The 21,966-nt window shown below is 40.8% G+C and overlaps 7 protein-coding genes and 2 long non-coding RNA genes across 10 annotated transcripts in view; 7 read left to right on the forward strand and 2 right to left on the reverse strand.

Moving 5' to 3' along the window:
• The window catches only part of LOC128266782 (uncharacterized), a 42,397-nt gene that overhangs the window by 13,861 nt on the left and 6,570 nt on the right, over positions 1 to 21,966 (reverse strand). The window contains exon 1 of one of the 2 annotated variants that reach the window (XM_053003567.1): positions 16,477 to 16,594. The exons of the other annotated variant lie outside the window; for it this stretch is intronic. The gene's annotated coding sequence lies outside the window, so the exon portion shown is untranslated. Of the gene's footprint in view, positions 1 to 16,476; positions 16,595 to 21,966 lie in introns of those variants that run through there. 2 annotated transcript variants of the gene reach the window in all.
• LOC128266791 (uncharacterized) lies at positions 94 to 3,995 on the forward strand. Its single transcript, XR_008269114.1, has 3 exons — positions 94 to 347; positions 890 to 2,355; positions 3,048 to 3,995. It is a non-coding gene; the product is annotated as an uncharacterized LOC128266791 (long non-coding RNA).
• Positions 5,711 to 16,593, reverse strand: LOC128266786 (ubiquitin carboxyl-terminal hydrolase 46). The gene is made up of 2 exons (XM_053003572.1): positions 16,477 to 16,593; positions 5,711 to 7,355 (listed from the first exon to the last, which is right to left on the reverse strand). Exon 2 carries the CDS (start codon positions 7,155 to 7,157, stop codon positions 5,856 to 5,858), a length of 1,302 nt encoding a protein of 433 aa, XP_052859532.1. The 5' UTR covers positions 7,158 to 7,355; positions 16,477 to 16,593; the 3' UTR covers positions 5,711 to 5,855.
• LOC128266787 (uncharacterized) lies at positions 9,624 to 11,350 on the forward strand. Its single transcript, XM_053003573.1, has 2 exons — positions 9,624 to 10,399; positions 10,468 to 11,350. The coding sequence occupies exons 1-2, from the start codon at positions 10,388 to 10,390 to the stop codon at positions 10,873 to 10,875; spliced, it is 420 nt and encodes a 139-aa protein (XP_052859533.1). The 5' UTR covers positions 9,624 to 10,387; the 3' UTR covers positions 10,876 to 11,350.
• LOC128266790 (uncharacterized) lies at positions 12,662 to 13,362 on the forward strand. Its single transcript, XR_008269113.1, has 2 exons — positions 12,662 to 12,899; positions 12,956 to 13,362. It is a non-coding gene; the product is annotated as an uncharacterized LOC128266790 (long non-coding RNA).
• LOC128266788 (uncharacterized) lies at positions 14,174 to 14,798 on the forward strand. The gene is made up of 2 exons (XM_053003574.1): positions 14,174 to 14,253; positions 14,311 to 14,798. Exons 1-2 carry the CDS (start codon positions 14,242 to 14,244, stop codon positions 14,701 to 14,703), a joined length of 405 nt encoding a protein of 134 aa, XP_052859534.1. The 5' UTR covers positions 14,174 to 14,241; the 3' UTR covers positions 14,704 to 14,798.
• LOC128266789 (uncharacterized) lies at positions 15,296 to 15,955 on the forward strand. The gene is made up of 3 exons (XM_053003575.1): positions 15,296 to 15,377; positions 15,438 to 15,514; positions 15,576 to 15,955. The coding sequence occupies exons 1-3, from the start codon at positions 15,360 to 15,362 to the stop codon at positions 15,841 to 15,843; spliced, it is 363 nt and encodes a 120-aa protein (XP_052859535.1). The 5' UTR covers positions 15,296 to 15,359; the 3' UTR covers positions 15,844 to 15,955.
• Positions 16,977 to 19,207, forward strand: LOC128266785 (endothelin-converting enzyme 1). Its single transcript, XM_053003570.1, has one exon. It carries the CDS (start codon positions 17,077 to 17,079, stop codon positions 19,135 to 19,137), a length of 2,061 nt encoding a protein of 686 aa, XP_052859530.1. The 5' UTR covers positions 16,977 to 17,076; the 3' UTR covers positions 19,138 to 19,207.
• Positions 19,588 to 21,934, forward strand: LOC128266784 (neprilysin-4). Its single transcript, XM_053003569.1, has one exon. The coding sequence runs from the start codon at positions 19,744 to 19,746 to the stop codon at positions 21,835 to 21,837; it is 2,094 nt and encodes a 697-aa protein (XP_052859529.1). The 5' UTR covers positions 19,588 to 19,743; the 3' UTR covers positions 21,838 to 21,934.

Consider the following 21,966-nt stretch of genomic DNA (forward strand, 5'->3'; position numbering starts at 1 on the left):
ACAACAACAACAACAAATACACTGGTAAAGAGGCGAAGCGACGACTACAAAGCGACGAGGCCTCTGTGTGTGCGAGAGTATCTGTGAGAGGGCACCTCCCAGAGTATCTTCGGGGTGTATCCGAGTGAAAAGAATGAAAAGCGCCCGAAAACGCACGAAGTAGCGCACTGAACATTATACAATGTGCATCGCAGAGTTAACCCCAAAAAGAAGGGGAGCGCGAGCAAAAAGTGAAATCGAGAGCGACATCATGGACTTCATGGATGTGGATACGGATACGGGTGATGCCGCCATCTGTGGCGCGGCAAGTGCAAACCGTTGGATACCATAAGATTGAAGTGGATGCGGTACTTAAGGATATATTGAGTTATAGTTTGCAGTTTGAATTTCCACTCAAATCTGCTTTTATAACTTGTTACTAGCAAACAATTTTTTGAACATATTTATTATTTTTGCTAGTTAACATTGCCAGATATCCTTGTTTAACTTTAAATTTGAAATAAACACATTTTGTTTTACATTTGTCGTAATAAATCATTAAGCATATAAATATAGTTTCTACATTAAAATATTATTATATTATTATTCTCGTTAGGAAACTGAATACAATTCCGGGTTAGTTATGCTTTATTTTTTCCCAATCTATGATTGCAAATTATAAAAATTTGTAACCTATAATTGAATCTCATCGAAGTTCTAATTATAAACAACGTACTTGATCATCATTCAATGCATTTGTATTCACATTTATATTTATTACACTATTTAAGTTTTAAAAATCCATCTATCATATAGCCTTGTCATAGATAAGTTCCCATTGATATGAAACAATTTTTAAATTGTTGAAAAATATTTGTAATATTTTTCTCTCCATCCTCATAAATCAAAGAGATAAGCACCGACCATCTGGGAAGTAAATCAACTGCAGATTTTGATTTATCTCCGCAACTAATGAAGCTGTTCAAGTGGAAACCAAGTGCCTACTTTGTCCGGCCAAATAAACAACCCTCCGCCACTTCAAGGGTGGTAAATAGAGCCAGAAGGGCCTGAAGACGAGGCTTCCGGCAGGATGAAGATCGAGTTCCCGATAGAAGGAACGCATGTGCACGTGCTGCAACCAAAGCAAACATATGCCCCCTCATGAAACTCAACACCAGACATAAAACTATATCGCTGAATCGAAGTTCGAGGGGGGTAAAAGGACGGGGGCGCGCACAAGTGCTCATTAACAATTACAAACAGACGATCAGTCAGTCGAGCGTACTACATTTTCCAATAAAACTATTATAAATGCGCATAAATTTCCCCCAAGAAATTTAAATCGGAGACAATAGCAAGGCATGAATGAGTTGAATACGTTAAGTAATCATCGGCATTCCCAGCACAAAGCACCCTGTAAATAAATATACCTCCTATCTATTATCAGCTGTTTTCGAAAGCCAACCCAAATGTGCCTCAGTGTGTGTTGATTAAATCAACCTCAAACAGACAGGGAATGTAAAAAAAAAAAAAAAAGAAAAAAACAAATTCAAATATCGCTTTCAATGAACAACAATTGGCTTGTTTACATGTAGATACGAAAAAGTATATATAAAACAAACGCAAAACTTGTCGCTTTGTGTTTTCTGCTACGTTTATTTGTCAATTAATTATTGTCGGCTTCAAAAGACCAGCGGATGCCAATGTCGTGGGCGCTGAAAGGGGTTGAAATGAATAGACGAGGAGGTCGTGATCATAATCCATAAATTAAAATACCAGCCACAGCAGCCCGATCGCAATGAGAGAAAATTATAATTGAAATTCAGCTGGCGAAAGAGAAAGATATTGGGTGGAAAATTCACAATTCTTGGCATACTTTTAGGTGTGTTCCAGAATTTCCCTTTCTTATTGATTGTTCGGTCTGTATTCTAATTGAATTTAGTTGTTTTTTTCCCCAATTGCAGGGCATGACTCATCCACTGATTTGCAAAGTCAAGTATGACAAATCCATTTGCCCCCAGCTGCTGATCCAATTGTGGCAGCACCAAATTAGCATGAAATAATCCACCCTCGGATATATGTATATACATATATCTTTTGTGCATCCATCGCTTGACCTCCCGCATGAGCGTCTTTTTTAATGGTCTTGCACAAAAATAAGTTGCCAAAGTAAACAAAAGTGCAGCTCCGATTTCCTTGCGGTGGGTCCACAACTACGAAGGCTGGATGAAGTCGCTCCCCAACAAGGGACTGCACTTTGCTCCCGAACAAGGGCCATCAACTCATCCCATGCTGCGCGAAAAACTCTGCGCACAGCCTGAGACGCAAAAAAGAGAAATTTGCAAAACCAGGATGAGGTAGCCATGAAATTTTAATGTCAGTATGAATAAAACATGATAATAATGACTTTTAACTGCTACCTAAATGCTAAACTCTCTGGCTGTTTAGTTATTGCTCTAAACTATTATTATTTTAATGCTAGTTAAATTGAGATAGAAAATAATCCTACTTTAAGTGAACCAATCTTACAATAACGTTGTTGTTAAGAAATTGTGAAAAATTCAAACAAAAATGTAGTTAAGATTATACTGTTTTAATTATAATAATATACATAACATGTCAGTTTAGTGTAAAGATTTCATTTGCTTTTCATTATAATCTCAACCAATTGCAGTAATCCGATTAGCTGAATAGAAAAACAGTAAATGTGGTGTTTCACTTATTTAATATAATTAACCATTTAAGCTTTAGCGCAGTTTACTTATCTGGGTAAGTGAGTTTAGAATACTTATTCCTTATTAACTCAAAGATGATTTAATGACGTTTAAAATGTTAAGGCATATTGTGATTTAATACTTTACAATATTTTATTTCCTTCAGCTTGACAAACTTCTGCGCGAATTCATAATAACTTACTTTTTGATAAACACAAAGACCTTCTAAGGTTTCATATTACCCAAGGCTTTCCCCGATAGAAGCCCTACTACAACTGGTCATTTATCATTATGCCAACCGAAAAGGAAAATATTATAGAAGCGTATTTAATGACATATTTAATTTCCTAACAGGCCGTAATTATGTCAGCCCCTTGATGACAAATCTCGAACGATCGCCGCGAAAAGGGTGCCGCTGCAGAGCGTCACATGTGGCCAACGAGCTAATTAAAGACTGGCGACGAAAATGGAGGACTCTTTGTTTACTCAGCCCCGAAGAACAGACTCGAAAGAGGCTCAGTTTTCACAGCAGAAATCATTGAAGGGAAACCGACACAAAATTGAGATTTACATGAATTTTGCTACAAAAGCTGATTCGGTTACACAAACCAGCAGGCGAATCGCTTCCTAGTTTGTCAAGAAACCAGCGGGAACGATAAAAACATATTGACAATTTCACAATCGGCCCAAATAAAAGTGAAACAGATGGGCGGAGACCGGAGAAATGTTGCAACATGGCACATGGCTTGACAACCACATGGATGTGTTCCTGCTGGTGTTTTTAGATGTTACTCCGAAGACCCTGACAACAGCAATATGTCAAATGTCAATTCAGCTCAGATGCGACCGAAAAACAATACCGAATGCATGCCAGACGAACATTTTTCACATGCTGAAAGAAATTGCGTCAAGTGTGGTTTTTCTTGTCATAAAGTGAAAGTCGAAATCATGCGTAATTACCGCTCCATAAAATGCGGAACAGTCTACTCGCGCCATAAGATAAAACCGATCGATCAAGTGCGCCACAAGCTGGGGGCATAAAGACAGGCGACAAAAAACTAAAAACTGGAAACCTACGCAGCCACTCGTTGCGTGCAACTATCCATCCACTAGCCCTCACTCCACGCTTGTCAATGGCGTTTAACGCTTGTCCGTGTACAAATTGGTAAATCATTCCAATGACAAGACATACAGAATTGTAAAAATTGGCCAAAAGAAACATCATCGAACACTTAATACTCTTTAAGATAAGTAAAAATGACTTTTTCAGTAAATTACATTGCGAATTAGTATTTTGGGACATAACAGAAATTTATTCGTTTTCAATTTATTTGTGCAAACCAGATTTGAGGAATAAAAGTTAGCTTTTTATTTAGCTGAAAATTCAATCTAAAAATTAGTTTAATTTTAACATTCATTCGTTTCTTTTAAAAGTACTCAAACTTACAGTCTTAAATTAGTTTTTAAAATTATTTATTAATCTGTTATTTACTATTGATGGCCATATCATCAATAATCAACTCTTTTGAATCTTATGACTTATTGGCATAATCCTAGCTACTATTTTAAATAAATCAATATGTTCAATAATTAATATTAATAGCTTTATGGTTACACATATTAAATAAAGGTCTTGGGTTAACCAATTCGGATGTTAAATGCAAACCTCACCTAATCAATTAAAAACCAAGACAGATACGCTTTATTCCACACTTAACAACTTAACGTCATTAAGAAAACCCATAAATATGCCTTTGGGCTCACTTTCCGTTTAACCTGTTTTTCGGGTTGACTATCTTTCCGTGGGATTGGCATTGCTTAACGATGTCATTTGCCAATGCATAGATAACTGGCCAAGACAACACCATCAATTGCATATGAAGAGCCTTGAAATTTACAATAATAAATAACAAAAACATGGAAATTAAATCGCTGCTGCATCGCTGAGTGGCCAAGTTGTTTCTCTTGCATAACCATCAAAACTATCAATTTCAGTTTTCTCCTCTTCCGAAGGAAATGTGTTTATGTGAAAGCTTTTGCCATTATCTATGGATGAATAGATTTGTTATGCAGATATTCGTTAAAAGACACTTTGAAAATTCAATTAGTAAATGGATATTTGCTGTAATTTTTCCACGACAGGAATAAAGTTTTATTGTATACTTAAACTGTTTGAAAAACTGAATTTTTTTTTAATTTTTATAAAACATTTATATTAAAATTTGGTTCGTGTTATTTTCTTTTTATTATTTACCTATTTCATTCTTTAAGTTTATATGCATCATCCTATTACACATATTTTCATAGTCAGTGAGGAAATTTAGTGAATTTTCCCAACACAAATGCAACGATTGTTAACTTCTAGAATATTCTAACATTTCATAACATTTCGAGAGCAATTAAAATTTTGTAGTAACTATATACACTTGTTGTGCTAACCGGATTCCAATGCCTTTGATGTGTCACATTTGATCTAATCGGTTGAGTAACTCTTCTCAAAACTCCAGACAATTGTGGCACTTGATTTATGCTGCTGATTGGTCGGTCAGGTCGGAATTTGCATATTCCCATGCGATTGACCAATATGGCATATGCAAACGCCTCACGTGCTTTTGACGCCGTGACTAAGTGTGCGACTATGCTGGTCCGCCGACCCCTCGCTCATCCCAGGTGTCCAGAGGATGGCAATTATTGGCTGGCTCTAAGCACCTGTGTGACCGGTGGTGAGTTCCCTCAACGGCTCGCGACCCAGCCAACTTTTGGCGGGGGGATTTCTGATGAAATTCAACGATCGCCGGGTTACCTAAACGCGTTTAGCTTATTGTCTCGCAAATTACCAGCTTGGGCCCACAATGAAACCGCTTTGGCACGGGAAATCGCCCATTTGTTTACGTGCGCACCGGCTCGCGATTGGCAAGCCCCCAGGTGAGTGGACTGTGGGTTGACTGAACCGACCGGCGCAGAGATTCTGGCCCCGATTGACAGCCACCAAGGCTTCCTCACCTAGAGCAATCGCGTTTTGTTTATTGATCATCTTTATTGATTATTCAGTAGTATAGACTTTGATAAACGTCATCAAATTTTGGGCTTAGCTCTAACAATTCGTTTGTAGCAGATCGGAAACTTTAAACTTAGCATCTACGAGGAGATAACATAAGGGGATTAGGCGCAGTCCCGCGACTGATAGAACAGTATGTAGCCCGTCTCCGAGGACTTGTGAATGTCCGAGGTCAGTCCGTAGAAATCCTCGATGGTGGAGGCCTCTATTTTGTCCACCATATCGTCGTCGAAGAGCAGCCACAGGCCGTGGCTCTTCACAATGGATATATAGTGGCCCCGATTTGGTCCGGAACCGCAGTGTATGACCACGGCGGTCAGGTCGTAGAGTCTGTCCGGATTCACGGCATCGTCGGAGGTGTTGAACAGCCTAAGTTCCAGGGGAAAGACGACCCTGTGCGACACCTTGATGTGCCGGTTGAACTGCTCCATGTACTTGAAGCGCTTGAGATGCAGGGCCAGGATCATGGGCAGCTTCTTCACCCGCATCCGCTTCTGCGCCTCCTGGTAGCTGCAGCAATTGTCGCACTTGAACTTGTTGTCGGAGCAGAGGGTCTCCGTGTTGCTAAAGCACCGCAGACAGTGCGTAATCGAGGTGTTCTGGTCCACGTCCACCTGCAGATCGAAGAAGTTCTCATCCTTGCTGCTCACCGTCTCGCAGTTGAGGCACCTAGTCTCCGAGGTGAGGATGCCTTGAAAGATCTCGTGCACCCAGGTGGGCTCCGAGTTGGCCCCGTTGGTTCCGGTCCCTATCCCAGTTCCAGTCCCAGATCCAATTATGGGCGTTGTGGTGGCCGTTAGACTGCCACTGGCATCCAGCACACTTGTGGTGGCATTTAGCGATCCCGTGGAGTTGCTACTGTTGCCATTCGAGTTCGTCGTCGAATTTGAATTGGAATTGGAGTTGGACGTTGAGCTGGACTTGCTGGCTGTGCTGCTGGCCATGGCACTTGTGGCTGCTCCGCCGGTGTTGGACTTGGGATTGCTATTGCCATTGCCATTGCTGGGCCCGGCGTTCCGTTCCGCCAATATGATCTCGTTGATGTGGTTGATCAGGAAGTTGAGGAACTCGTGGGCATCCTGCTGCATGTAGTTGTCGAACTCCTCCTTCTCCTTGCGCAGCCGCGTGATGAACTTCTTGGGCGCAATCGAGCCCACCTTCTTCTTTTGCGTGGCAATGCTGTAGAAGAGGTCCGCCAGGCAGGAGAGCAGCGTCTCCTTGGGCCGCTTGTTCTTGGCCTTGTACTCGAGGACCTTCTCGCGGAACGGCTTGCAGAAGTATAGGGCCTGCAGCACCGAGTTGCTGTAGCAGGTGTTCCCAAAGTTCACCAGACCGAAGTAGTGCTCGTTGGGCGGGAACAGGTCGGAGCCAATCTCCCGCTCCAGCTGCGAGACGTTGGCGCCCATGCCGGCACCAGGAGCTGCAGCGGCACACCGGTACAGAAATGACCACACCGTGGTTGCTTTGATTGATTCGTCCTCGTGTTTTTCGGGGTTTCGCCGGGATCGCGCGGGCTTTTGGTTAGAGCATTTAAGATCTGGGCCTACACAGTTTGCTTTCGCTATTTTTTTGGGGGGCACAGGCGCAAAACACTCTTATACTGCCTGAAAATAAATAATTTTGAAGAGGGGATACACGTGAGTTTGCTTCGCATAACACAAACAACAGAAACTAAAAATATTTTTAATTTTGCTTTCATTTTTAGTGTAGTATTCTTTTCGGTTTCTTTACTTTTTCGTTTTTTTTTCATAAATAATTCTTTTGCGACACTAAAAACTAAGCAAATAAATATAAAACTAAAATGCGTAAGGAAAAGCAAATGAAGATCTTCAAAGATTCAACTCTCATATCCCCTCTTGAAAATTATTTTTGTTCTTTGGTGTTTTGCATTATATTAATTTTTTGGTAATTTATATGGGAGATCACTGAGAAAAAATCGTTTTAAAATCAAGAATTAAAATTTATATAAACTTTGTGCAATTAAAATTACTTATTGTAAAATAAGCAATTAAATTGTTAGATAAAATCTTATAGTAGAATATCCCACCAACCGTCTTAATCATTTGTTATATAAAAGATTAACTATTCTTTTATAAGGAATATTAAATTTGTTAAATATTTAATATATTAACAAAGAGATGGGTCCATGATCTTTTATGCTTTCCAAAACTGGTCAAGCATCTAGTTTTTAAAATGAATGTATGTATTTTTAAATTTAAAACAAGATTTTAAAATTGATTTTGACTTTGTGATAAGTTTTTTTTTTCAATTTTCTATATTACCTTTCATGGTCATCTTCGAGATTTGTGACTGAATGAATCTTAACCCACGATGATCACGCAAAATTTTTGGTTAAATGAATGACCATAAAAAAATTTAACGGATAGTGGCCAAAGTCCAAGTGTGAATAAAACCAACAAATATGCTGACAATTCTCATGTAATCCGAACTTAAACATATGCAAACATTGAAGTGAATCAGCACAACCAGCTGGTTTCGATTTCGTATTAGCACGCTTCAGGGTGAATTGGGTCGGACGCCGGTGTCTAGACCTAGAGAGATGACGACTGTGGCTAAATATAGTGTCAATTTTATAGACCGTAATTGGAGAGTTCGGTGATTTTTCTGTGAACTGTTAGATGGTAGTAGTTGAGTGGGAAAATTCCGCATGCCACGCAACGCCCGACCTGGCGGCGAGTGCCGGTCGTGTGCCACGGGCGATGCACCCGCTCAACACTCGCCGAGAATCGTATAAAAGCCAAAGCGCAGGGCGCTGCAAACTTACAGTAACTATAACCAGACACCAGAAGAAACATCAACTAACGAGAGCCCGCGCCAAGCCAAGCCCCTAAAACTTTTTGATAAGCGAATCCATTAGCATCGAAGGCAGTTATTCGAGGAGCTCCACCACCAGAATCCGGCGCCCTTGAAAGGAATCTTCAGCCAAGACCAAAGCACCCGTCGCGTTGGAGCGTCACTATTCACTTCTGTCCAAAAACACAAATGCAGGCAACGGATTAAACACGGAACCAGTCAATAATCTTTCAGCCAAATTGCTGAAGATTCTAACTTAAGTGTCCTTTGAGCCAGTTATTTAAATCTTCTGACTGATTACCCTTAAGTGATTAAGTTTCAAAATGTTTTGCTTTAACAAAATATCAGTTGCTTAACAGCATTGTTCCTATACACCTAGTATTATACAAAACTGTTGTATAACTTTAAAAACTATTGTTATCTTACCAATATTAATGAACTTGCGCTAATAAAAAATTTCTTGCTAAGCTCATTTGTATGTTTTTAATTGCATTACGTGAACTTATTAATTTTGCGCCAGTTTGGAGGGGATTTTTCGAACCACTTTTAATAACTCTATCTTCGGATAACTACCGATGTGGATCACAGCGGGTTTTGTAACAAAAACTATGACATTGTGCCATTTTTCTGGACCAATAACTATTGTAATCAAGTATAAGTTCCTTAGAATTTCCTGAATACATCAATTATACCGAGAAGATTAGCTTTGTCCGACTTATTTGCATTAAAACAGGTATTTTGGATTATGTATTAAACACGATACTATGAAAGTACTGAGAAAGGAGTTATAAATCGAATAGGATTATATAAGTTAAAACGCAGTTAGAGAAAACCCCGCGTGCATTTTATTAAAAAATTCGTTAATTAACTTTGGATTATATAATAATGAATGCTATAAACAATACTAAAAAAAGCGAGCTGGATAGTAGAAAAGTCCTTACTTAGCAATCTGCGTTGTTAATATTGTATTATATTTAAATTTGTCCACAGGTGAGCTTAATCTCGATTAATACGATTGATTACTATTATGATTATAAAGTGTGGCTAAATAAATAAACTCATTCATCAATTTCTACGCTAGCTGTTGAGTCGCTACTGGATAATGTTTACATTGTGTAATTGTAAATAAAAGAGACACCTTATAACCACAATTATAATTAAGCCGAGTATACAATTAACTTAAGTTATATTGATGATAATTTCTTGAAGGAAAGTTCTTGAATCTACAACCGAATTTGAGCTAGTTATCGACATCAAGTTATCACCTTGCTTATTTAAGGACGAAAACAGAATAATCCTTGCCAGAATTAAGAAAACGTGTTTTGTTTGTTTACATTAGAAACCGCTTTAACACGATAGTAATGACTAGTCATAGTCACTTCTATTATGAGTCATGACGCGTGCCATGCGAGGGAGTCAATAACCAAGAAGTAAGGTTTGTCGCACTTATCATTGTAATCAATTTCATGATACATTAACTTATTAAAATTTATTCATAATACTCATCGAATGAATCAGCTCTAAGAACTGGCTTATCCAAAATGGTTTACAAATTATGGCCGCCTTGAGAAAATCTCATTCATATTTATAAATATAAAACATATAAACGGTGTTCAAGCCCCTAGTCGTAGTCTAAAATAGATTTTCCCAATTCTAACAACGCCCATACGAAATTACTGGACGTGCGCCCCACAATAAAAAAAACTGTAAGCTATGACAACGATCTGTCTACCTGGGTAATTTTATGCATTGCTAACGAGCAGCGCCAAGTCGATATAAAACTCACTACCAAGTGGAATTTCATAACAGAACACAGCTGAACATGCATGCGATTGTAAGTACCGATGACGATCCATCCTGCAATCCCAGAGGATAATAATAAATAATTTTTCTTTCTTACAGTTTCTATTGACTACGATCCTTGTATGCGTTATTGTATTGCTGAAGTTAAGTTGGGGAGGCGGAGGTTTCCTTACCCAAAACTCAAGAAACGAAGAATTGATTGACAAGGATCCATCAACATCAACTGAATGGTTCAAAGATGCAATTAGGCACAGAGCGAAGGAAAACGATTTAAATACCATTACCGACCAAGATCTTCTAAAATCAAAGGCAAGAATCCAAAAGCTTCTTACTGTTCTTGGACAACAACTTGCAAGGGATAACTATACCAAAGATTCACCAATCAAATCCGAAACCAATGATGAGCCAACTGATGTCTTCAATTGTAATCCAGTTCTTGAGGATGACTGCGACCCAGATTCTATTGGAACAAGACTAAGCGCAACTCTACTAAAGATTCTGGCATAAAATAACTGATTTGATTATCGGTATCAACTGAGAAAAAGATTAATTAAGTTTCTAATTTATTAAATTCATAACACTACTATTTCTCAATTTGATTTTTTTGATTTGTGACTTGGTGCCTTTTGACTTTTCACACGCCGTATGAAATTTAATCAATTTGAAACCTGTTTCCATCATATGCATTACACATTTATAAAGTCTGACAAATAGACTTGGATTGGCAAATAATGAACTTCACGCAAGTAAAACATCAAGATCATAGTGAAAATGCGATCGATTGTAAGTTGTGATATACGATACTTCCAAGTAAAGGATACAAATATAAGAAAAAAATCTATTTAGTGTTTAATTCTACTTCTTATGCTTTTCATATTTGATGAACCATACGGCCTTAAAGATGATTTTGCATTTTCATGCAAATGATGTACCAACTAGTGCTACGCGTTATAATATTAAACCCGTGGATCCTTTTCGTATAAGGCTTAGTGTACCCGTATTTAAAAGGCTAGCGCAAAAAACTTTCTAAATTAGGTTAAATTAAATTAATTAATTAATTTTAAATTTAGTTAAAATAACTGTAGAATACTTCCGTTAATTTTTTTCCAAATGCCGTAAAGTACGCACCAAAATGCTTTTATATATCTGAACCCGTTTTTATAACTAAATGGGCAATTTTATAAATTACTAACTAGATTTAAGTGACATAAAGAAAATGCAATCAATCGATAGGTTCAACAAGCACCAGCACTTCAAGTGATAAAAACAATGACAATCCCGAAAGAGATGGTGTAAGACTGTTTTAAATTTGCAAAAATGAAGCCTAACTAATTTCCCTTACTTTTTTATATTTTTATTGATTTTTTTTCAAACGCCCCTAAGTATGTTTCAGAATGATTTAAACGAACTAAACAAGTTGTTATGTGTTCTCAATCTCGATGAAAAATTGTTTTGAGCGAGTTCAATATAAAACCCAATGCCAGAGAGTTTAAGCTTTAGTATCAAATCAAATATGCACCTGAGTGTAAGTATTCAAGTGAACCGGATTGCATTGCGACAATGTGTTAATAAACGTTTCTCGTATAGATTATATTTCTCCTTCTGGCCTGGTTTTCCGTTGTGAATTCTTTTGGCATAAGCCAACTGTTTTTAGTTTCATCAAGAAAACCATTATCCAATGAAAACAATGATCAGCCTTCAACTAAAGACGCAGAAAGTCATTTCAAACTATGCAAACCCATTGAAACAACGAGTTTTAAGCCAAATGAGCAGCCAAGAAGTACCACTACACCTGAAGATGCCACCACACGAAGACTTGTACCTTTGCCAACTCTTGCACCCAGTTCCACTTCAACTTCAACTCAAATCAGTAGTATAAAGTATATTGATAATGTACCATACCTCAATGGAAGGCGACTTGTACCTCTACCAACACTTAAGCCTATATCCAGCCTGAGCACAATGCAAATCAGCAGTGGAGAAGACATTAAAAATGTACCTGATGGCAGCACAAGAAGACTAGTTCCTCTACCATCTCTTAAGCCAACATTAACTTCTAGCACTGTGGGAATCATTAGAAGAACAAATGATGGAAATGTAGATAGCCTCAAATCAAAAAAACTGGAACCTTTACCTATTCCTGAACCCACTTCAAGCTCAAGTCCAACCGAAGTCAGCGTGAAAAACGGTGAGCAAACTCCAAGTGATTGCGAACCACTACCCGAAGGCATTGGTTCCCGATTAAATGCTCAAACTTTAAAAACCCTTATTAAAACTACAGTAGGATAGCTATGTTAATCATGAAACATATAGTATGAATCAAACACAACTTTTGACTAAAATAAAGGTGGAAACACCAATAAATTTTATTGGTTTTTTCAAGTGTTACTCGTTTAACAATCCGAACTACTTTCCATTTTCTAAATAACTGAATGGGTAATTTCATGAATTACTAATCAATAGCGAGATCAATATAAAAGTGAGTGCCAGAGAGCTATTGCTTTAGTTTCAGATCAACAATGCAACCGAGTGTAAGTATCCAATAAACCCGGATTTTATAGATACTTATTAACAAGTTCACATATAGATTTTAGTGATACTTTTTGGCTGCGTTGCATTCGCCAATTCCTTGGGATTAAACCAGACTTTATTAAAACCACCCAGGACCACTGAGAAGCCCGAAATGGATACCAAATTGTGTAGTTCCATGGTTAATGCATCTGCGGATGGTGATTCTTCCCAGTTATTGCCAAGTAGCAAAACAAATAAACCTGGAAACCCATCTTTACCAACTCTGGCACCCAATTCCACCTCAAGCACGGCACACAATGGAAAGGAAATACGTGATAAGAAGGCGCCCGATTCTCAGGATGACTGTGAACCACACCCCGAGGGTGTTGGACCTCGATTGGATGCCCAAACTTTAAAATCACTCGTTACTAAAACTCATATAAAAAATTAGAGTAATAAAAACAATCAAGTAATATTTTAAAATGCCTCAATAGTTTTATTCAAACGGCACGCAATGTGTCAGAACTGGTTTTCAATCACTGTATATCTTAGTGGGAAATGTTATGTATGACTAATTATCTGCCGGTTTAAAACATATAAAATCGACGACCAGGGATATATTGGTTTAGTATAAAATTAAAATGCAACCGAGTGTAAGTACTTAAGCCAGATTTTTAAACCAAATAAAAACAACTTGTTCTTTTATATACAGATTCTGTTGCTCCTACTTGGCTGGGCTGCCTTTGCCATTTCTTCTGACCTAACCGTGAGATTTTTAGGCCAACCAGGAATATCTGATAAGTCTACAAATTTGAAAAGAAATTCCCGGCAGTTTTTGCCAAATGAACAGACAATAAGTACAACAATAAGTCCTGGAGACGTCAGTTCAAGAAGACCTTTACCAGATCTTTCTGCCACTTTCACTTTAAACACTGTGGCACACATCAGAGGAACATTTAATGAAAATGTACCTATCCTTAGCTCTGGAGAACTTGAAGCTCTGCCTCCCCTTGAAAAAACTTTCACCTTGAGCCCAACAGATTGTGAACCCCTTCCCGAAGGTATTGGATCACGATTAGATGAAAAAACTCTTAAAACTCTCGTTATCTTAGCTTAGTAGATGGCTTATTAATAAAATAAATTGTTTAGTATAAAAAAAAAGTTTCGAGTACCAAGAATAATTATAAATGGACTTATAATGGTTTTGTAAACGTCATGCAGTTTGTGTCGGAATGCAGCTAACAATCTTAACCCGTTTCCATTTACTATATAACTGAATGAGTAATGTTATTAATGATTTACTAAGAGCAAGATATATAAAACCGACTGTCATAGATTTATTCCCTCAGTATCAGATCAAAAATGCAACCGATTGTAAGTATCCAAGTTAACTGCATTTCAGTGATTGTTTTATAATAATTTTATACACAGTCTCTATTGGTCCTACTTGGCTGTGTTGCTTTCGCCAATTCGTTTGGCATAAACTTAAGCTATTTAAACCCACTGAGGACCTCTGAGGAATCTCCAGTGGATATTAAATTATGTAATCCCATTGTGTCTGCAAATTCGGAAGGAGATTCTTCTCAGTTCTTGCCATATGAACAACAAAGTAGTACGACGATTACTCCTGGAGACTTCAGTACAAGAAGACTAGTACCTTTACCAACTTTGGCAACGACTTCCACATCAAGCACAACGCAAGTCAGCAGGGAAATATATGATAAAAATGTGCCTAATTCTCCTGTTGAGTGTGAACCCGCTCCCACTGGTATTGGAACACGACTGAGTTCACAACTTTTGAAAGTACTCGTCATATTAGGCTAGCACAGTCGTTGCAAGCTGTCTTTTCTATTGGAAATCATTGCAAATATGCAGAACGTCTCATTAAAAATAAAACTTTTCCGCAATTTTATAACAAACTACTATCATTCTAAAGAATTGTAGTAGCAAACCAAACCGAAGCCTTGCTACAAAATATCATAAAATATTATAAATTCTCACATTCGAGAATTAATAAGGACTTGGAAATTTAATTTGTTATTAATGGTAACAACCCCAAATTGAAAAGATTTCCGAAATTTCCCAGAGATTTTCCCCGAAGCTTTGATGACACAGAAACCCCCACTAACTAAACGCTCCAATAGATGCAATTACTGTCAATCAGCATCGTTGGGGGGCAATTATTAAATCCAGTCGATACCGATGGAAATAGTCGCAACACGATTGGCGGAAACCCGTTTTGGGGCGTTTGCCGACAGCTCATCAGCAATATCATAAATATATCTCTCTCGATTTCTATCTATCCGAAGAATAAATGGTGCGGAATCGCCAGATCAAAAACTCTCAGTTGCAATGCTAGCGACCGGTTTAACTAGTTCCGTTGTAGAGATTGCATATACTGCAAGAACACAAAACAAATAAATATCGTAATCGCATCATGGATTTCATTCATTCAGTGCCTTCCAACAACTTGAACTATAATGATCAGAGTTAGTACAGTAAGTAGAAGTCTTCTGGGAAAACGTGGAGTAAACAAAGCAATTTGAAAATTATTTCAGTGCCTACTTTTGATCATATTGTTTGTTTTATATATTCAACGAAATCATGCTTCCACCAAAGTTCTTTATGAATTTCAGTAAGTTTTTGATTGGTTAATTCTTTATAAACTTAATCATATTTTTCGATCATATATTTAGCATCAAGGAGGTCTTCGGGGAGAGAGATGAAAAGGGCGAGCTCAAAGATACGTCCGAGGATTCTGGCGAGAAGCCCGAACTGATCATCACGGGCAAACGCACCTCCTCATACTTTTTGACCGGCCAAGAGACCAACTATGTGTATGTGGAAACGGCCACCTATGTGGCCGACAACAGTGGTTATCATGTCAAGTACAACTTTTCCTTGGACCCCCTGGAGATTGACAAACGTCTCAACGGACAAACACTTAAAAGCACCGTTGGTTAGACGGCACATCAAGTATTAACTTAGTGACTAAGAAATAAGATGTAGCAAATACTAATTTATTTATTAGAACTCAATGCAGACAGAAAGTGAGAAGTTCCCCGAAGTTCTAGCGCCATTGCAAAAAATAAACGGAAACTTTGAAAAGCAAGTTTGTGGCAAACAGTTAATGGATTCCAGCTGTATGACAGTGCAGTAATTTATGGCTCTTTGTCTTGGCCATGTGCCAAAAGGTTCACTTAGCCTTCTTAATTTACTAGTGAAAAAAATGTGTAAAATTTACAGTTGCGGTCAATATCAAACATTTGATACTTCATAGTTAAAAAATGCACTGAAGAGTATTTTTATATAATTGCTCGCTCGAAAAAGCATTAAGCTGTCCATCTTTTTAGTCAAAGTGCCAAAAGCAACAAGTGACTTGGTGATATTGACTCAAATTTTGGTTTAATAATAATAAATCCAATACAAATTTTCATTGCATACTTTTTGAGACTTTTTCAATGGCAACCAAACTAAATATTTCAATGGCTGCCTTGTTTCTTCAATTTTAAATTATTAATTATTTAATTTTAATATTAATATAAATATTATTTTGACCGCAACTGTAAGTGCTTAAAAGAAAAGGCAATCCCTTACCGTGTGTGAAGTTTCCTTGATGGCCGTTGTCTGGAGATGATTGCTGGCTGGCAATTTCTAGTCAATTTCCGTGGTAAAAATGTTTTTAGAAATCTAGCTTGAGGAAAATTTCAATCTGCAATTAGAGGAGAAGAAGGAGAAGGGGCATCATTAGAATTACGGCACGAAGCAACTAAGTGAGCACAAACAAATTTTAATTATACCCTACAGGATGGTGATGAGTCGGCCCCAACCTTGGGCCCGGAAAAGTCATTAGCTCATTAACGAGTCAATTTTATAAGAGACGGGAGGGGGGCTCTGCGAGCAGCTACCTTGAGGGTCAAGTGCGAATACAGCCCACAAAACGCGATTGTCAGATGCCAGAGAATGAAAATGAGCACTGGAATTAGAATTTTAGGTCAGTCGCGTAATTGAGCAGCTGAGCGAATTCACTGCAACGGTTAATGAAACTAATTAACCAATCAAGCGGTGGTGACGATAAGCCTGTGCTCTGTGTTCTGTGCTCAAGTCAAAAATCGACGCATCTCTCGATTCACGCTCAGTTTCGTTTCGGCAATCATTCGGATCACACGGATCACTGTCGCCGTATCGCCGTAGATAATGATCTATCAATCGCTAAGGCTCCTGCTGGGAGTCATCCTGGTGTCCATCAGCCTGTCAGATGCCGCTGCTTCGCATCCTTTTGCCACCAACTATACGATTGACATCCTGCGCCTGGCCAAAGCGGCCCACATTAAGGCGTATATGGGCGAGAACCCGGAGCAGACTTGTAGCAACTTTTACAACTTTGCCTGCGGCAATTGGCCCCGTTTGCATCCCGCTCGAGTGTCCAATCAGCGGACCAACTACCTGGAGGAGCTCCAAGAGCTGTACTTACGGAAAAGCGCCGAGATGCTCAAGAGTGCCACGAGGGGAGCCGAGAACAGCGCCGATCGACAGCTGAAAAACTTCTTTGGCTCTTGCCGTCTTCAAACGAACGACACACGATCTGCTCTGGCTACGCTGCTAAATGTGGCCGATTTTCGAGGCGGTTGGCCAGAGATTCGGGTGCCCTCCTGGTATCAGTACGAGTATGATTGGCTGCAGGTGGTGGCTAATCTGAAACGTAAGCTGGGCGTAGACATCTTCATTGGACTGGAAGTGATCCTTGACTACAAGGAGGAGAAAATGCACCGCTTAAAGCTGGGAGCCCCCCAATTACCCATGACGCGTCGTCACTATTTGGACCCTCACTTTGCAGGGACGCGGGAACTCTACGAACGTTCAATATTTAATAAGCTACAGTTTTATTTCCCCGATCAATCGGAACACTGGCTGCGGGAGGTGGCCAATCAGGTGCTGGAAATGGAGCAGCAGCTGGCCAAGGGATTGCCACACAATGCTGCCCTCACCTTGGAGCAAACCACTCGCCAAAGGACAGCCGCCGAGATGAAGGCCGCCTATGGCAGCTACGTGGATGTGACCCGCTACCTGCAGCTGATCTTCAACGATAACCTGTACATGGATATATATGAGAATCCCGAGGATTATATGTCCAACTTGGTGGATGTCATAAGGGAAACACCCAAACTGAAGCTGGCAAACTACACCATGTGGAAGGCATTGGAGGCTCTGGATGCCGCTCGAGTGCCGCAATCCCAACAGCCCGACATTTGGTGTGTCCAGCTGGCCCAGCGCTATTTCCCCCATCAGCTGGAGAGCCTGTTCCACCGCAACTACAATCACATGCAGATGATCAATGAGCTGCAGTCCACATGGTCGGATATCAAGAGAGTCTTTAAAGAGGATCTGCAGGCCTCGGAGCGTTTGCATTGGCTAACACTGGAGACCAGGCAGAAGGCTATCAGCAAACTGGAGGCCTTAAATCTGCAGTTCCGGAGCCACGACGACAACAAGTTGATACGCCAAATGCATGGACTTAATCTGCATCCGGAACTTTTCTACCCCAATTTGGTGGCCGTTCTCCAGTGGCAGACACAGCGCGGTTTGGCCAAACTAATGGCGGAACCGATTACCGAAGATCAGGTGTACAAGCTGCCGCACTACGAGATACACAAGAACCGCATCCAGGTACCGATCACTTTCCTGCAAGCGAGATTCTTCTGGGATCCCGCCTATCCCAATGCCCTGAAGTACGCCACTTTGGGCGTGCTCCTGGCCCGCCAAATGCTGCACGGCTTCGATGGCGTAGGCAGGCGATACGATGCTCATGGCTACCAAAACAACTGGTGGGATGATACCTCGGAGACTTCCTACGCTCGACGCACTCAGTGCTTCCAGGAGCAGTATGCCATCTTCGTGGAGTTCAAGGGAAAACCCGTGCAGGACAAGGATCTGCTGCGTCGGATTGTGGCCGACAATGGAGCTTTGGACATCGCCTATCGCGCCTACCAACAGTGGCTAAAGAATGCGGCCGAAACTCCGGCTATTTATCAGCGGGAAAGCTTACCGCTGCTCGATTACAACCACAATCAGCTGTTCTACCTGGGCTATGCGCAGCTCTACTGCACCGATTACCCGGAATCTGTGGAGCGGTTCGATGAGCTGCCCGAGCAGCTGCGCATCAACACGGCGCTGTCCAACTCGCAGCAGTTCGCCAACGCCTACAGTTGCTCCAGAGGAGATAAGCTAAATGCCCGCTACAAGTGCAACCTCTACTAAGAGGAGTCTCTGCCCTCCATTACGCCTTCAATGTATAACAGCAGCCTACGAAATAAAAACTTATAATGCATTAATTTAGTTTGAGTTTCTATTGATTACTCCGGTTTTACAATTTCCCTTCTATAAAACATGACCCATATTTAATAAAAATGGTAGTCCAAAAAAGAAACACACCTAAAAATAGCTAATAGATTATAAATATATCAAGTATAAGCCTCTAACTTAAACTCTTAAATTTTTTTTTTTAAAGTATTAACGTTCATGGGTTTTATCAACGATAAATTCAGTTTACCATAAAGAAATGTCAGTGTATATGATGATAGGCATTAGTGAATTAATAGTGTCTTTTAATTAAAGTGAATTCATCAATTATGCAAGCATATTTGAGTTTAGCTGTGACTCAAAAAATTCCAGACTATTTTGTCTGTAATGCTTACAACGTTTTCCCATCAGCTTTTGGAAACGAATATACTTCTCTGCCCGCTTCACTCTCTTTCCGTTCGATAACCCCAACTGACCCCTGGTCATATCAACTCGGATGCTCTGCTTCGTGAATGCGATTTGGACTGGGCAAGGCAGTCGATAGCTTCACCGAACTCCGGCAACATGTCGGACCCGGTTTGGACGACCGTTTTTCTCTGGTTGTTCTGGTTGCTGACACACTTACGACAGAATGCATTTGTTTCTGGCGAGGATCCGCCACCGCCTTTCCAGCGAATCTACCAAACGGCAAAGGCAGTGCGCCAGTTCAAAGCACAGGAGATGGGCAAACATGTGAACAATAGCATCGATCCCTGTGTGGATTTCTACGCCTATGCCTGCGGCAATTGGAAATCAACATCCACACCCCGGGAGCAACTGCAGCAGCAAACGGACCGCGATCTTATCCAGCTCTTGGAGGAGGCTGTGAGGCGAGAGGACAGCGTCATAGCGCGACAGGCCAAGGAGTTCTTCAAGTCCTGCGTCTCGGCCCAGGCTCAGCAGGATCAGCAGCAGCAGCAGTTCCTCAGCGAGTTCATCAGCCAGAATGGAGGTTTTCCCGCCGTTCCGGGCTCGCATTGGGCGGTGCATCACCACGACTACGACTGGCCAAGGGTGCTGGGCACGCTACGGCTACGCTATGGAATGGACATTCTCATCGGACTCCGTTTGGGCTACAACTACGGCAATGTGAACGAGAACAGCTTGTATTTAAGCGAACCGAGCACTTTAATTCCCCGGGAGCTGTGCACCCAAAATCGCTCAGATATCAGGGACTCCGTTTACGAACCACTGGAACTTCGGGTGGCTTCCGAACTAAAAGCCTGGTTGGCCCTGGGCAGTGAGGAATCCGCTCGCCTGGCCGCCGACATCCTCAGCTTCGAGCATGAGCTGTGTGGTGGAATGCGAGGTGGATCCTTCGATCCCTGGGATGCCGAGGAGCAGCTCTACCTGGCAAACTACACGCGCAAAACACTGCATGAGTTCTCGAATTTGTTCGAACTAGACCTAGTTTCGTATGTGAGGGCTAGTTTTGGCCAAGAAATCGTTAAACCCGTTTACATGGCAGCACCGGAGTATTTTCGCCAGCTAAAGCGAACCGTGGCCGCTCATAATATAAGTCTGGTGGCCAACTATATCATGTATCGTGCGGTGTCTGCTCTGAATTTTCCGCTGGAGGATCGTCCGCAGTTGAGAAAGAAAGAGTGTCTGGAACGGAACAAAGAACTGCTGCCCTCGGCCTTGGGCGAACTATATGCCCGGCAGTTTGGAACTGAGGCTAACAGATCAGATCTGGAACAGCTCTATCAGACATTGAAAGCAGCCCTGAGGCAAAGTTTGAGTGCAGATTGGTTAGAGGAGGGCAGCCAGCGAGTGGGCCAGGAAAAGCTAAGAAATTTGAAGGTTCAGATGTCCAGTTACCAGTCCCCGTTGATCCTCAAATTGCAGATGGAGCGCGGCAACTATTGGCACAATCTCCGCCAGCTGTTAGGAGCGGTTCAGTCGCAGAGAATGAGCCGCCTTTCCGATGAATTCAGACCCCCGCCCTCCGATCCCGTGGAGGCTTTTGAGGACAGGGTGCGACTGAGACCAGTTCAGCAGCGTTTGGATATGGGATTGGCCCTGCTGCAGCCTCCTGCCTACGATCACCACTATGGCCACGCCTTCCGCTATGCCACATTGGGCGTTAGGCTGGCACAACAGTTGGTTATGGCTTTCGACGATCCCCACTGGTCGGTTGGCCTGCTCGAGCGGGACACTTGGGATGGGCCGACAGCATGGCAATTTCACATTCGAAGCGAATGCTTTGCCCGGCAGGTAGAGCATTATTTGCGAGCCAATTCAAGTGCCACCAGGCAGTTGATCACGGACAGTGGGGCCCTCAGTGTCGCCTTCCGGGCCTATCTTTCCTGGTTGGGATTCCAGGAGCCAAACAACGACTTCACTTCGCTGACCAATGAGACGCTACCGGGTCTTAACTATACGAACACGGCTCTATTCTTCGTATCCTACGCCCAGCAGCACTGTAGTCTGGATGAGATTCGTTCAAGGAATGACCAATGGACTCCAGGGGGATTCCTGTACAGTGCAAGACAGAATCACACCTGGACCCGGCTGCAGGTGAACGGACCTTTGCGGAATTCAGCTGAATTTGCTAGGGAATTTCGGTGTCCCATTGGCTCACCCATGAATCCTGCCACCAAATGCACCATATACTAATACAAATTTGATTATAAACTACTTAAAGGCTTCAGCATATACAAAATTATTAAATAAAATATATGATATTCACAAATATAAAAGAAATTAAACTTAACTTCGCCTAGCACTTTTATAAAATATATCTGG

The sequence above is a fragment of the Drosophila gunungcola genome, chromosome 3R, assembly GCF_025200985.1.
Source record: "Drosophila gunungcola strain Sukarami chromosome 3R, Dgunungcola_SK_2, whole genome shotgun sequence".
NCBI classification, from domain to species: Eukaryota; Metazoa; Arthropoda; class Insecta; order Diptera; family Drosophilidae; genus Drosophila; species Drosophila gunungcola.

Excerpts from the sequence above, each read along its gene's own strand:
- LOC128266786 (XM_053003572.1), bottom strand. The coding sequence starts at position 7,157 with ATGGGCGCCAACGTCTCGCAGCTGGAGCGGGAGATTGGCTCCGACCTG.
- LOC128266789 (XM_053003575.1), top strand. Across the intron at positions 15,515-15,575 it reads AAAGTTCTTTATGAATTTCA|CATCAAGGAGGTCTTCGGGG; the intron begins GTAAGTTTTTGA and ends TCATATATTTAG.
- LOC128266785 (XM_053003570.1), top strand. The coding sequence starts at position 17,077 with ATGATCTATCAATCGCTAAGGCTCCTGCTGGGAGTCATCCTGGTGTCC.
- LOC128266784 (XM_053003569.1), top strand. The coding sequence starts at position 19,744 with ATGTCGGACCCGGTTTGGACGACCGTTTTTCTCTGGTTGTTCTGGTTG.